Raw genomic sequence first — 16,510 nt, forward strand, 5'->3', positions numbered from 1 at the left:
CTGAAGAAATAGTTTTCAATCTACAGATCGCAGCCCCCTGTTGTTGTGGGGTCTGAGGTTAGAATCTCTGTCTAAACACTTCCTTATGAATTTAGGAAGCAGGGGGCGGTTGAGACAGAAGCAGCGATTATGAAAAGATGTGGTTAAATATCACCTTCCTGATTCCTTCTGCACTAGACTTTTAAAAATGTTAAATCATATAGCTCAGCAATCACAAATGCAAAATGTTGTTTATGTACTCATAATGAATGCTAGACACTGTATTGCTGGATGCTTTCACCCACTTGCTTTCCAAAGCAGTCTTGCTGCAGATTGCATACATGACCAAATTCCTCTGCCTTTACAGGAAATGACAAAGTTGCTTTCTGCGGGGCTTTTATATGCTTGTGGGCTACTTAGAGCACCCTCCCACACCACATCATACAGTAAAAGAGTACAGCTGAAAAATGTTGCAGGTTGCTTTTGGGTGTTAAAAAAGAGTCATGATGCTATAGAAAATGAGGACTAATACTGTGTGTCAGGAGCAGTATTAAGTGCTTACTTATTCTTCATATTCAGGACACTGAAGGTACTAATGCCTTCTGATTCTAATCTGCTCTTGTTTTTAATTCTTCTTGCAGATTATGTGGAACAGCAAGTATTTATTGACCATTTTTGGACTGCTGACATTGTCATGTGGTGAGTGTATTAAGAAATATATTTCACGAGGACTGAGAAGCTAAAGAGTCTTATGCTATTCAACACTTTACAACAATGGAGCAGTGTGGTGTAACCGCATTTGAGAGAGGAACCAAAGCTGGACTCGTACTGACAGAATAATTCAGAATCCTGACAAGAATGAAAAATTTTGCAGGCATTGATTTATGAAAGATAAATGTCACAATGGTACAACAAACTCAAAATGGTTCAATGTGGCATTGCTGTGTATTGAAGTTAGTGTTAATTAATCTCACTAAAATATTTCATAAGATATCAACTTTGATCTTAGAAGTACTGCCATGTTCAGCTATAGACCAGTTTGTCTTTACAAACTCTAGGTACTTGGAATGTTTATGGAGATTATCCCATCTTTGTAATATTTGGAGAACAGCCTACTTGTCAAATATCAGAACTATTCTCTTGTATATAGCCTTCAGGCTCATTATTTCATGTGCTCATTATTGTACCTATTTATCCAGTCCTGAAACATGAAAACTGCCAGTGACATATGAGGTCCTGCCATGAAGGGGGTACTTGTTCATAGCAGGGTACACAATATTCACTCATTATAGGAAAACTTCATTGGGAGTTGAAGACTTATGTTTTAATCCATGTTTAATACATGTTTAGAGATCATTTTAAATGTGCTAATCTCTGATTTATAAGTTAAAAAGGATACGTTCATTATAGAATAAACTGATATAACTGAAAAATATAAAGTTAGAAATCCTATGTAACATTTTGAGGCGTGCTCGTGAGTAGCCCAGAACGCAAAACTAAGAAGGCTAAAAGCATCCAAAAAATGGATTTATTAAAACAAAAAAGGTATAATAAAACTGAAGGATACAGGGTCTTGAAGACAAAATAAAAATAGTAAGAGAAAACAATAAAGCTGAAGCCATTAGGGCCTTAGCCCTATTACAGTGGTTGGTCCACTTGTCTACCTTCTGGTATCCCCTGCCACACCTCCTGCTCGCTTATGTTTTTTCTGGCCTCTTCTACACTTACTAAGCAAACTCGTGTTAATTTTGCTCCGTACACTAAATTTCCTGGCTTATGGTGATGTGGTCTGTTAAGTCTTTTCCTAAAACTGTTCCTAGAACTGATGGCCAGCTCCTTTTTCAAGGATCAGGTAAGAACTTGGGAACTCTTGGGGTCAACCTGTAAAAGTTCCAGCTGAAAAACAGTTGAATTCCCCTAGCTGTTCCTGTTCAACCCCAGACACCAATCTTCTATTAAAGGGCAGACAGCCATCATAATGGGGAGCAGGGAAATATATACTGCACTTGATACATCTTCCTACTGCCATCTAATAACATTGGGGACTCCAGGCATACCTTCTATAGTTCTCCAGTGTCCTAATGTAATAATATAGGTATTGTTTCTGCCTGGGCATCTTTCAGCTCATCCCCTACTCCGCCATATTGCATTATTGTGAGACTCTGGTACCTCAAACCTTTAGACACATTCTCCTTCTTGTCTTGCCTGAGTTTCAAGAGGTGATTTCAGCTCTTTGTACAATGGAGATAGGAGTGAAACCAGCACACCAGTGATGACTCTTCAGAATCCTACAACATATTTGTATTTACTGAAAACTTTAAATAAGCGTCCTAAAAACAATAAAACAATTAAATCTGGCAAATGCACACTTTGCCAGGCCAATCCTTATTTTAACAAATTATTTGTTTCCTTATAGAGAGGAAAATAAATAAATATGTACATACATACTGTAAATACATTTAAGGAGCCGTATAACAGCACTACCACACTGCTCTAAAATTTGCATCCAGCCGTTTTCTCTATGGAGTTTGTGCAATATTTTAATCTCTGTCTAAGTTTGTGTGTATATTTTTTAGGAGTTACTGAACCTGATATAGTGCATCCTTGTATTTGAGCACAGTTTTGGAGGTTAATCAGTCAGACAATTATTTTTTTCTTATTCCTGTATTAGAAGTCAGCTGTGATTTACTCTCTTATCCTTATAAGAGAATAGGTTTACAGATGTTAGGTTGAATGTTTTAAATTTGAAATAATATTTATTTATTGTCATTGCTCTGCTAAGTAATTTGTGTCTGATGTGTTTCTCCAGCATATACTATATTATTGATACATTTTTCTATACCAGTGAGACCAGCAGCAATAACCTTTCATTGTACCGTAAATTATAGTGACAAAAAATGAAACTTGTTGAATTTAAATAAAGGGTAAATGGCATATAAGTTCTAGTTTCTAAGGTTTGATAAAAATATAGAAGAGCCAGTATCAGAATGACTAGGTGATCAGGTTGATCGAAAATGCAGGAGAGAAAAGGTGGATCTTGAAACATCAAAATGAATGTTGATACTGTAGAAGTCCCTTTGTCAGACCAAGGTTAAGAATTTCAGAGAAGTAAATATTTATTTATTAATGCTCAGCATCCACCCTCACAAACAAAAATCACCCTTTGCCAAGAATATTTACTTCACAATTCCAGCCGTAGGCTCATGAATGATGTCACAGGTCTTGTGACTGAATCATTCACAGGGGGGCCTGCCAATGGAGGTCTTCAGCCAAAAACTGCTCAGGATGGTTTAGGTAACTGCATTTTTTGAGTCTAAATATACAAGTTGATGTGACTTCTCTCAAGGTAAATTACAAACAGTAAACTAATTTGTTAAATCTTGTTTCTTTTCAGTTATAAGTTTAGCCATGATCAGTCACACAATGTGATGGAAACACAAGGAAATCTTTATTTATATAGAGAAATAACCAACACAGTTTCAAATGTCTTTTTTCCACCCTTGCCTTGTCTCTCATATCCACATGCTCTGTCCTTCTTAACTCCACCTTCTTTTTATACAGTACATGCAAACTTTACCATATAATTAATATTGTTATACTCCTTTACATTTTATATAGTCCAAAGTGCTAAATAACCCCCCCCCCCCCCCTTAAGTTTAACAGTTTATAGGATATACTAGTCTGTATCCACAGGGTGGAGTAAGACTACTTTAAACATGAATGTACAGTTCAAGGAATTATTTTGTTCTTATATTGGGTCTCTATAACATTACCATAACATATTAGTCAGCTCCTTATAAACTGAGTCTTTGTGGAGGTCTTCATCCCCTCATGGAAAGCGGCTTTCTATTAAATGTAAAGGTGAATATCCTTCTTTGGGTTTAGGCATTGGTGAATTCTCTTCTTCTAAAAGACCACCATCTGTAATAGTTGTTTCAGTGCTCTGCACCTTTCAAGTATCTGTGTTAATTTGACTGCTTTGGCTTTCTTGAAATTCTGATGCAGTTTGCTTTTGGCCACTCATTTTAGGTGATGACCTGAAGGTCTCAGGCTTTCATTATTTGTTTCACTCTGTTATGATCTCAGGAGATGATCTAAATGAACTTGCCTCAAGTCTCCATTTACTTTGACCACAAAACTCCTTGGTCCTTCTTTTGTGCAAATGATTCCTCTAATTAATTTTTCCTTTCACATATCTGGATTTGTCATGTGTGTATTTTGACAGTTTTGTTTATCTGCTATTATTGGTTCCATTTTTTTTTACTTTAGCAGAGATAGTCTGTTTAAAATGTATCTTTTTAAAAGCAATTCTGCAGGTGTATGACCAATAACTGAATGAGGAGTGCTTCTTAACAATATGGGAAAATATGCTAAATGGTGTGATAGAGACAAAACACAGTATGTCTTGGCACTTTCTGCCACATATTTTCCAAGTGCCCTCTTCAAAATGTGTACACTTTACTTAGCTGCTTTGCATTGTATGAAGGAAAAAAAAGTGTGTTTAATACCTTTTATCTGCATAAATCACCTAAAATTCTTCACCCACAAATTGTGGTCCATTATTGGATACAATCTCTTCAGGAATCCATATGCTGGAAATAAAATCCTCAGTGTCAACTGTTAGGGTTTTTATCAGCTAAGTCAAAGGAAAAGCCTCAAGTGATTTAGAATAACTTTGAACCAGGAATAAGAAATACTGCTGGCATGTCTCCACGAAGTCCATATGAACTGTCTGCCATGCTGGAGTTGACCATTACCAAAGTGTAAATAGGCAGCTGGTTCCTAGTTGTGTCCTGAAAAACATTCATTATCTCAATATTGATACACTTTTTTCAGTATCACCGTTGATACATGGCCAACATAAATAGCTTTGACCCATCATACAAATTCAGGATGTGATTCATGTAATTATTCCAGAAAGCACCAGTGCCGGATTAACCAATAGGCACATGTAGCATATGCTACGGGCCCCGCAATTTCAGGGGCCCCCAAATGGTGGACCCAATAGTTAATGAAAAAGTGTAGCATTGAAAAACTGGTCTTTAAAAATATTATCTTTACGTTTTTAAACTGTAAATTTCTTACACAACAAAACTTTAGGGGCCCAACACATAAAATTCACATAAATATTATAAGATTCTTATTATAATCGAGAGTAAAATAATTATTTAGTCCGGTTTGAACTGTTCAGAATCTAATCTTCAGATGATGCAGACCAAAAGGGCCCCCAAATTTGAAATGTGCTACGGGCCCCCAAAGCTCTTAATCCGGCCCTGGAAAGCACTCATGATAACCAGGTGGAATACATACTCTATTCCCCCAAGTATACATCCTCACTTTGTTGAGAGCTGATGTCTGCAGGTAAAAAGAGGCTGAAACTCCAACTTTTGTATCTTATCTGGCTTCTCATTTATTGTCATATCAAACACTCTGTATAAAACTAGATCATGTTTTGGATTATTTTGAAATATGGGTAGCTTTTACACAAAGCTAATCTCTGCTAAACATCATCAAAATGTACCCAGTTCCTATGTCAAACAATACTTTTGTTTCTAAGGTAGCCTTGACAAAGTAATTGCATTGCCTTATTCCTCAGATGTTTTGTGTTGAATATCATATTTATATAAGGAAGGAATGATAACTCCACCCTCTGCATTCTAGCAGCAACCATGGTAAAAACCTGTGCTTTTTGACACAGAATGAATAACATAGGTTTGTGGTCTGTAAAAACCTATGATCATAAAAATATTTCTGAAAATTTTTCACTCAAAGGTTTAAAGATAATGCCTCTTTTTCCATTTGTGCATAGTTTTTTTAACTAGTGCTTAATGACGTTGATGCAACAGCTATAGGCCTATAATCCCTGTTTTTTAAATGTGGTATCTCAGCTTCAGATTCATAATGAGTTAGTACTGCATCTGCCTCCACTGATTAAAGATGGCACTGCACTTTGGAGACCAGTTCCATGTCTTATTATTCACAACTCATGAAGTGGTTGTAGCAGTGAGGATAATCTATCCAGAAACTTCCATAATTTAGCAGGCCTAAAAATGATATTTGCTCTGCCACATTTTTAGGTTCAGATGTTTCAAGGATACTACTCATCATCTCTTTATTGGGGCACAAGCTGTTTTTGTTATTTAGTGTCCCAAATACTCCAAACTTTCTTGCATAAAACTACACTTTGCCTGTGTTACCCTTATTCCACATTGTTACAGCCTTGAAAACCCAGCATTTAAAATCTGTAAATGTTGCTGCTCGGTTTTGGCAGTAATAAGGGTGTCATTCAGAAAAAAGTATATGTTCTAATCGCTGTACAATAGAACACATGGATGGATATATGAACTCCTCAGTTCATTGTAACCAATGGTAAATATTAACTGTCGAGAGACAGCACTTATAAAGACTGAGAAAATTTGCAAAATACATTTGTATAACATACATTACATCATCTCAGACAATGCACTGATGGACATTTACTGAAAAGAGTTGTGATGGATTAAGAAAGTAAGAAAAACAACTCACCTCACCATCATCATCATAGTGGCAGTAGGTTTAGAAAGTATTTGCTACTTAGAAAAGATAAAGAATAGAAGATTTCCATTACTGTAGTTCTGGAAGCTAAAGCTTAAGTATGGCAGGAGTTTAGGGAGAAAGACTAATGGAGGGCCTTGAGGTTGTTCTGGCAAACTGTTTGACTCCTCTGGAGAGGAAGGCATGACCTTGCCCAGACTGTGTTAAGTAGGGACGGGGAGGAGCTGACTTCTATGGGGGAAATTGTCAAGCTGTGGAAGGAACACTTTGACCAACTTGTCAACCTGGTGGACATGCCCTCTTACCAGAAGGCAGTGTTGGACACATCCGGTGTTTGGAATTTCATCACTTTTATCCATTTATGTTCTAAGTTGCTTGTCCATGGGCTGCCAAAACCTATTTGGCAATAGTAAGAACAAACTGTGAGCCAGTCCTGTATGGAACACTATCCAGTTGCAGGGCATTTTCACTCACAGTGAGTCAATTTGAAGTCACACATCATACATGTCTTTCAGATGTGGAAGGAAAGCCTGAAGACTGGGATAAAAACCCACAAAGGCACAGGAAAATATTCCAGCTTTATACAGAACCCAGAACTCTGTAGCTATGACATAGCAGCATAGTACCCTCCAATGCTTATGATGTGTAAAAGGTAATGTAATGTTGTCCTAATAAAAGGATATTTTTTTTGTTTTGCTGATATCTGTGCAATGGCAACTACAGAATGTCTTTTTTCATTTTATGTCTATCATGAATATGCGCTTAGGATGTTTGACCACAAATGTTTTTAATAAGAAATTTTAAAGTCTTCTTTTGACATTGAAGAGTTTGAGTACAGTCACTGATAAAGATACATTCATTTAACATGTTTTTCATGTATTTTATTTAGACATCCTGGAAACAGCAACAGTTGTATATGAATCTACTGGAGGGAAAGCAACCTTTGACTGCAAAAAGAACTCAAATGATCCCAAGTGGACATATAAGAGTAATGAATCTGCTAAAGAAGATGTTGTAATCAGATCAAGTAAAAACATGAGAGAGTTAAAAGGTACTTTAATCTTTTTTTAAGTCTTCATTTCCTAATAAAGGACTGGTATTGTATTTAAGGGTTCAGAAAGGCAAATTTGAAGAAAAAAAAGTATCTGATAGATCTTTACAAAATAGAAACTTCAGCCCCCAAATCAGTTAACATTTGGGGACAGTTGCCAGGACTTTTCCTGTGTTGGCCAGCAGTCTTCTAAGAATTAGTACTCTCCAATTTTCTAATCAGCCCACTTAACCACATTTACTTTCACAATGGAAGGCACTAAACTTACAAGCACAGATATCTTATGCATTACTTAAAATCATCATTCCTAATAACATGAAAATGCATGCAGTCACTTTTATAATTAACAAGAGCCCAATAATGGTGATTGTGTCAGTCCACATCAACACAATCAATTTTGAGACCGTTTTTTATTTTAATTTTAAAGATCAGTCAGAAACTGTTGGGGTTTGTGTAGTCATTGAAGGTAATTATTTTGGAATTCTGCAGTTAAAAAATACCATGTTGACTTTGTTTATATAATTATATTTTTACACATATAATGCACGCACATCCGATACTGTAAAAATAGGATGTCTTTTCTATTTTATGCAACATTTGTTTTTCTGTAGATGACATGTTTAGTGTGAATTTATGAGAGGACGTGGTTTTAAATCATGGTTATGATATGGCACAGCTCATAAAGAAGTGCATCAGGCAGTCTGCTCCAGGTGGACATTTTAATTTTGGATAAATTTGCTTTCAGTCAATGGAAGGTGAGAATGGGTTTTTATGGCATCATTTATACTGAAAACCATTAAATAAAACCAATACTTTAAAAATATTTGAAATTCTCCAATACATTCTATGATCGTGTTGAAGTAAACATAAGCAAACAAATTATTGGAGGGTGTGGCAACAGTAGCTCACACAGGATGCCATTTAAGCTAATATTGCCCTTGTTTAGTGGGCTAATTCTGCAGAGGAAAATATAAAGCTTTTTTAATGTGTTGTATTCCTTGCTTTCAGGAACTTTACCAATGTGTAAAAGAGCCAGTCTTGTTAAAGATTTTTCTCTTGAGATTAAAGGAATTGAAAGCTCTGATGAAGGCATCTATAAATGTCATTCTGAAGAGAAAGAGTACAAACTCCTTATTGTTTCAGGTAATCTGATTCAAGTCTACTGCTCCTCGTTTCAAAGTTTATTGTATTCATATGGCTATTTGAATTATTTTTTGGACCTTATGAAGTTATTATTTCTCTCTGAATAAAAATAAAACTCTTCTAGATTGAGCTGTATGCCATTATCTCATTTTGTTTTTTTAGTGCATGCTGATCCTCAAGGCCCAGGTATTCAATTCACACCTCTGACAATAAAATGTATTGTATCTGAAAATACTCCTCGCACCTGGCAACATCCAAACAAAATAAACATAATGAATTCAAACAACTATATGATTAATGAAGAAAAGGGGACCATTGAGATTAAGTCTTTATCAATGGAGGATGCTGGAACTTGGACTTGCAATATAAACAATTTTCATAGAGAATACAAGCTGCAAATTATTGGTATGTGGTGGTTTCCTTTTATTTTTATGCTGTTAATCCACAGATATATATATATATTTGTATATTATTAACAGTACTGAGTATATGTAAAAGTAAATGGATTTATGAGAACATATTTGAGATGAGCATGTTTTATTTAACAAGAGGGTCACTAGATAACAGTTGACAAATGTCTTTGATAATGTCATACTTGATTTCTTTATTTAAATGAAAAATCTAGTAATTATTGACATTCTTTACAATTTGGGAATCAGATTAGTAATTTGTTTAAAACTACATTCCTTGTCTACAATTAAACTACCAATGCCTGGTAAAACTTCCTTGGATTACTAAACTTCTGGATGAGTAGCTTCTGTTTTTCAGTGTTTTACTAAATGACACTATGTGAAATCGTCAGAATTATGAGAGTACACTTGAGACTTCATAATTTATGCATTAACAGACATACAGTACATTGTACCAAAGAACAATGTTTGCAAAGAAACAAATTAATTTATATTTGCTAGTTTGACATTTTAATCACTTAATAACTGTGTTGCAAAATCCATTGCTGAGTATGGTATAGTGATACAATTGTTAGATCTGTGTACTCATAGTACTAGGGAACTAGTTATAATTCTCAGCCTAAGCAATATTCCTCTGAATACTGACATTTTTGCAGTGTAAATGTGGGTTATTTTTCTCCAGAAAGCTTGAATGACTTCAGCATCTCAATTAACCTAACAAGACATGCTTGTTAAATTAAGTGACGGTGGGCATACAAACACCTTGTGATAGACTAGATCCTGGACTTTCCATTCACTTTTGCCTAGTTAAGCTAGAAATTGATGGATGAGTTGATGGATACTGGTACTTAACTTATTGTACTTAATTAAGGATGGTGATGGGTAACAAGGTGCTTAAATAAGAATACTGGAAATGACTAGTGTTCTGTCCATGTGTTGTTTCCTTCTTGCGCCTGATGATTGCTGGGGTAGGCTCCAGCTGTCCCGTGACCCTGCCTTGGATAAGTGGGTTAAGAAAATGGATGGGTGCATGGAACAGAGGAGGGTCCAGAGAAGGAGTTCAACATAGGTTCACTGTTCTTCCTGCTGGTCCAGGTCTTCTTGGCAGATGGCCAATAAAGATTCATGTCCAAATCCTTCTGGGGTGTTCCTGTTAAATTAGTCCCCAAAATAGACACATGTAAGAAAATTAGTGGCTTTTATATCTGGAACCAAGCAGCCTTTACATTTTTTGAAAATTGTGTGTATTTTGTTTAATAAACAATGTATAAACATAATCTAAATGGTGTCATCATACCTTTCATGTTCATTAAGGGCTCATGTAAAGATATTTTAAAGGTCAGGCCTCTGCTGTGTAAATTAGAGTTTTTTCAAGTTTTCCTTTAAGTAGTTTCATTGTTTGACTATGAAGCAGTATACACGTATTTTATATTGAACACATTTCTTTTTGAGATTGCACACTGTAATTTATTTTCAGCATGACATGATGAAATTATACAAAGGAATATGTAACACTTCAGGTAAACCCTATTGTCACCCAGTGAGAAATACTTAAAAATCCATCAACTTTTTCAGCCATAAAGCTGCTTTTTTTTGCATCTGCTTCATGGATTTAAAAGGAAGGGGTTGATTTAAGCATGATTTATTATCCTCGCTTGTCTGTATTTATGCAGGAATCAGATCTATGTGTTGCCTGTGACAACTGAAATATCTTTTACATTTATTTCTACTCAAACTACATTTTTTAACTGTTTTGTACTTGGTGTGTTCTAAAAGTATGCTTAAAGTATTCAATATCTTTGGGATTTTCAACTTTTACCTTGATAAATATTGCTTAAAATATATAATGTTCATTTCTTTTTTCAGGATTTACCGAAAATTCATCTCTCACTACAGTTTATAAAAAAGGTGATACAGCATACTTGCCCTGCCAACTTCATTCCTTGCCCTCAGTTTTAGATTTTGGAAATCTGATTATTACTGGTGGAGGATGGAAAAAGAAGACAGAACAAGACGGCATGGATCAACTTCTGTTTTTGCAGTTTAACAACAGGGAGCTATCATGGAATTCACCAGAGGTTAACAAAAGACTGACCTTCCGTTCAGAAAATATGGGAAGAAATCTCTCAGTCATAATAAAGAATGTACAGCTTAAAGATGCAGGAGAGTACATTTGTGAGGTTCAATTTAATACAAGGATTTTAAAGAAAAGAGTGAACATATTGGTGGAGGATGGTAAGATGATCAAATTAGCATTTCGATCTGTCAGCCTAAGCACTTGTGCCTTTATGTTTCTTAGCTCATAGTGTTTTGGACACTAGGACACGTGATCAATGACCAGGGTTGGGGGTCCTCTGTGAAGCATTGAGTGCCATGAAGCACCATCACGTAATCGCCTAATGGGTAGATGCTGAGTGGTAGTTTCAAGATGCTTCAAAGAGTTTTGGGAGCAAAATGATAACACCTACTCTATGCATTAATGGAAGGCCACTGCTTACAGTTAACAAAAGCAGATTAATTCTCGCTAGGAGTTCTTATTGCAATATGTCGTAAATTGCTCCAATAACATAAGGAAAACCGAACACTTCTGCAAATTGCCTTTTAGCATTGCCATTTTTTTATGTTGGCAAAAACACAGTATGTTTTATGCATGTACATCCTCACAAAAACTGATTGTAGAGTCTCATCAGTTAATGGCTTCTAGCAAAGTAGGCATAATGAAGTGTAGCTTGCCTGAGATGTTCCTGAGCTGTCAGCCACCTCCCTGGAAAGTGACAACAGGTAGCCAATATAAACTGATGAAAGACCAAATACATTTTTCAGTGCAAATTTCAAAATTGACCCTCTTAAAATAAAACTACAATGCAGTCTGTACAACATATTACTCAATTTTAAGGTTTAATATGTTTGCCATGTCAATGCACATTATAATAATGGCTCAGTGGTATGAATTACCACATACATGAGTCATCATTTAGCTGGACTGTCTGCATGAACCTGCTTGATCAATGGTTTGTCCAAGATATCTTATTATGTTTATGGAAATATTCCAAAATCTGGAAATATACAAAATATTTTTGGTCTCAGGCATTTCAGATTAGGGATACTCTACCTGTACTATATGATCTGGTAAACACACACAAAGAGAAATCAAGGGCATCCCAGAAGTTAATGTATTGTACGCTGACAATATGACTCAGTGAAGCCTGTTTAATCTTGAGCTGAGGAGTAGATCCAGCAGAATTCTTTCAACTTAAAGGTGAATCACTTATTTGATGACACCAAGTGAAATTAAGAGGCAGTGCATCTAAGACTGAAGCCAGAAGGTACTTTTTTACACAAAAAGTTGAGGGAATTTTTATACAAACTGCTGAAATACATATTTGAAGCAGAAATTTTGACAATAAGTATCTGGATGAGATGCTGAGAGAGCTTGCAGTAGCTATTCGCTAAACAGACAAGCTTGATGGACTGAATGATCTCCTCTCGTCTGTCAAATTTCTTATACAGTATATGTTTTGATGTCATTTATTATAGCTGTAATTTAAACAATGGATTAATACTGTGAATGCTGTATCATTTGAATAAGCTGTTTAACTGAAACCAATCTGAACTATGAGGCTAGGACTTTGCACATTTAGGCTTCATGCAGAAAATAACTTGCAAGCCATCATAATAGGGTATGCATTCTTATATTGTACAACAAAGTTTTTGTAAAACAATGTCAAAACAAATAACTTGCTGCTAATACCAATGTAGACCTTGTTAAGACAGACAACCATCTTCCATTTTGTTTCACAATAATTATATGATTGTGATTTTTTTTTTTTATACAGTAATCACAGAAGTCACAGACTCAACTGGTGCCAGCAAATCAGGTCACAAAAAAATGTCACTGTGGATGTTCATTTTGATTGGAGTGGTTGCCTTTGTTCTAATTGTCCTCCTCATTATTGTAACCATATTAATAATAAGGCATCAGCGTCTGCGGGTAAGAGAAATATTGACAAGCTGTGATAATAATAATTCTACATGTAGGAGAAGTGAAGTGTTTCCTTATTTGACTGTATTTGTTTATTGAATATTACTTCATATGGCTCAAGGAGTATTAACTTTTTACATAGGAATATTTTTTATAAGATGCATATTATATGAATATAAATATATAAATATGTGGTGTACTTTGTTCATTCAGGTACTATTTATTAGGGTTTGAATTGACAAAAATCAAGACATGAGACATCATAAGATTGTCTCCAAGTGATTGTTCCACCCCAATTCCAAATTTATCCAGAATAATGTTTAATTACAGGAAATCACAAAAGGGAATTAAATTAAAGGAGAACAAAAATGTCAAATAGTAATTTAGCCTTTTGGCCCCACTGGCCATCACTACACACTCAGCAAAGGAAGTTAGTTACCCATTTTTTCACCTTCAAACATTCTTTCCACTGTAAAGATTTCTCTTTTTCTTTGCCCCCACTCACCTGCCAATTCCAGACTCAGCTTGCTGTTGATAGTACTAGTCTTTAAAATTCATTGCTAGGTATCATTTGGCTATTCCCAGGATCACTGGTGATTGGGCCAATAACTAACGATGGTCTCTTGGAAATGATGCCTTTTTTAATCAGGGCATAACCTTTAATATGTCTCATGTGTTTGCCCTTGCCAGTTATCAGCAGAACTTCACCTGTCCCTTGGGGAGCTTGCCTAAAACACTCTAACATTCTATTGACTTCTCCCACTCCATTATGGCTATACCATCCTTTATATGCACTGGACCTTTCACTTTCCTATTATTTCAGAGAGGGTCCTTCCAACTGACAGGACAAATGTCTGTTTCAACATTTTTTACTTGCCAAATTTCTTAAACTGTCTTGAGCTATGTAGTTATACACTATGAAAATCTACTACCTGCCAAGCAACCATTGTATAGTAAATATCTTCAAACAGACCTCCAAAAGAGAGTTTTGAAGCAACATGGATGTCATTTCAGATAAATACTTCTTTTGATGTGGGGTTGTAGGGATTCTAATAATAATAATAATAATAATTACAATTTACATCTTTCTCACTACTCAAAGTGCTTTTAATTGTGAGTGGGCAGCCATTTCAACAACCACCAATGTGAAGCATCCACCTGGATGATATGATGGCAGCCATTTTTGCGCCAATACGATCACCACACATTAGTAATTAGGTAGTGAAATGGTGAGAGAGAGAAACCCAATTAAAGACAGGGGATGATTAGAGGGCCAGAATAACTAGGCTGTGGTTGGCTATTTAGCCTGGATATTGGAATAAACCTATTGTTTATGAAGGATGCCCAGAGATATTTTATGACCACAGACAGTCAGGACATTGGTTTTATGTCTCATCCAAATGACTGCACCACTTTTACAGCACAGTGCTCCCATTAGCGCACTGGGACATTGGGATCCACATTCAGATCTTAGAGTAAGCACCCTCTGCTGGCCTCACCAACACCTCTTCCAGCAGCAACCTAAGCTTTTTCTGGTTGGTCTCCCATTCAAGTACAGGCTGAGCCTGCAGGTGGATGACCTCTTCTGAAGTGCAGGTGGTATGGCTGCTGGCTGCTAGATTCTGGTCTGTTTTTAGTGTTCAGGTCAGATAGAAACTTTATGCAGTCTAACACATTCAGGACAATATAGTTCATGAAAATAATGAACTTAGACTAATCAGAAAAAGAAGATCAACATTTTTTATTTGTTTTTTTAGGCACAAGCTAAAAGGAGAGCACATCAAAAACACGCCTTGACACCTAAACAATACTGCCAATGTCATAGGTAAGCATGTACAATTGTTTCATCTACTCAGGTATGATAAATGTAAAAATAACAGTTAACACCTTCACCCAGAAGCTTTAATCCAGAGTTCAAAATTCAGCATTATAATTTCTGTCAGTTTGATTAGAATAACAATAATTCAGAAGCATCAATAACATTCCGCCAGGATTATTATACAGTAACTAATGTCCATCATTATTCTTTCCAGAAGCAGAAACAGAAATGGATATAGCCGACAGCCAATCAAAGAGAACCTTCTGGATCAAGAGTTTTATTAAAACTAGTTTAGCATAAATGCTACAGGAAACAATTGGCAATCAGTAAAGCTCTTTAGAAATTTGTAATTCAGTTTGTGACATTTTGATCGTTAATCATTTCTGTAATTGCTAAAAGAAATTGGTAAATATTGAAACATCTACAGTATAATGATCTGTTCAAATGTATATTAATTGTAAGCATTTTCTTCACTTATATTCAGTATATAACGTGTTTCTTAGTGATAATGTTCATTTAGTCCTGATGTTTTGCTTTTAAAAGAGCCACTAGAAGGTGCTGTATGGCTTTGGGCATTACAGTGACTTAAGGGAAAAATACATGTCAGTATATATTTCAAAAAACGAATATATCTTGAAACCATATGATAACATGTTTTCCAGTAACAGAATTTTGAATGTTTTTTTTATTTTTTTTATTTCTGTATTCTTGAACACATGCAGTTTAAATAAGATCCTCATTTGATTCTTTTCTTTTTTACTTGCCTACTGAAATGCAGAATTAACAAACTTTCAATTGCAGTCCTGAGCACTTTTAATTTCCTTAACTTCTGTTATGCAAACGTGTGTATGAATAATTGAAGCAATTAAATAAAAAAAGAGCTTGGAATTTTATCTCTTCCTATTTCCTGCGCTCCATTTATAAAAAAGCAATTCCAATACAGTTGTAAACATAAAAAGGAAAAGCAACACTGAAGACAGTTTTAATGTCAGATGTTTGTGTAAAATTGAGAATTCAAACCTAAAAATTACTGGATGAAAATTATAGATCTTGAAAATTGCTTCCAGGGAAAAAAAGCTCCCAAAACAAAACACAGTATTCCTACCAGGTTATATACTCAAAATCCTTACCATGATAATTGAAGACACCCTTTTTGAAAATGAACAATAAATCTGATTACCTCTTTCAAGTAATCAAGAATACTATACTTGTTGTGAGGCTTCTTCTTAAAAGAGTGTCAGACAGAGAAATGATTATGAAGATGGAAATTGGAGGTGTGATGATGAATGTTGTTAGTGCATATGCACTGCAAGCTGGGTGTGTGATGGAAGAGAAAGAAGATTTTTGGAGTGAGTTGGATGAAGTGATGAGCAGTATACCCAAGGGACAGAAAGTGGTGATTGCAGCGGATTTCAATGGACATGTTGGTGAAGGGAACAGAGGAGACAAAGTGGTGATGGGTAGGTATGGTGTCAAGGAGAGGAATGAAGAAGGTCAGAGGATAGTGGATTTTGTCAAAAGGATGAACATTGCTGTGGTGAATACGTATTTTAAGAAGAGGGAGGAACATAGGGTGACATACAAGAGTGCAG

At 35.6% G+C, this 16,510-nt stretch overlaps 1 protein-coding gene across 2 annotated transcripts; it reads left to right on the top strand.

Annotated features, from left to right (window-relative positions):
• The first annotated feature begins 561 nt into the window (after nucleotides 1–561).
• Nucleotides 562–15,811, top strand: cd4-2.2 (CD4-2 molecule, tandem duplicate 2). Of its 2 annotated transcripts, none has more exons than XM_028809472.2 (8): nucleotides 562–678; nucleotides 7,403–7,564; nucleotides 8,573–8,707; nucleotides 8,870–9,112; nucleotides 10,984–11,352; nucleotides 12,954–13,108; nucleotides 14,857–14,924; nucleotides 15,133–15,811. In XM_028809472.2, the coding sequence occupies exons 1-8, from the start codon at nucleotides 624–626 to the stop codon at nucleotides 15,200–15,202; spliced, it is 1,257 nt and encodes a 418-aa protein (XP_028665305.2). In that variant the 5' UTR covers nucleotides 562–623; the 3' UTR covers nucleotides 15,203–15,811. The 2 variants fall into 2 exon arrangements, with proteins under 2 accessions (XP_028665305.2, XP_051787691.1); XM_051931731.1 differs by lacking the exon at nucleotides 562–678 and adding an exon at nucleotides 751–932.
• The last annotated feature ends 699 nt before the right edge of the window (nucleotides 15,812–16,510 follow it).

Source organism: Erpetoichthys calabaricus, chromosome 9 (genome assembly GCF_900747795.2).
Source record: "Erpetoichthys calabaricus chromosome 9, fErpCal1.3, whole genome shotgun sequence".
In the NCBI taxonomy this organism is placed as follows: Eukaryota; Metazoa; Chordata; class Cladistia; order Polypteriformes; family Polypteridae; genus Erpetoichthys; species Erpetoichthys calabaricus.

What these genes read in the sequence shown, in the direction of transcription:
- cd4-2.2 (XM_028809472.2), top strand. Translation starts at nt 624, where the DNA reads ATGTGGAACAGCAAGTATTTATTGACCATTTTTGGACTGCTGACATTG. An exon ending in CAAACTCCTTATTGTTTCAG is followed by an intron (nt 8,708 to 8,869) that starts GTAATCTGATTC and finishes TTGTTTTTTTAG; the next exon opens with TGCATGCTGATCCTCAAGGC. An exon ending in TAAGGCATCAGCGTCTGCGG is followed by an intron (nt 13,109 to 14,856) that starts GTAAGAGAAATA and finishes TTGTTTTTTTAG; the next exon opens with GCACAAGCTAAAAGGAGAGC.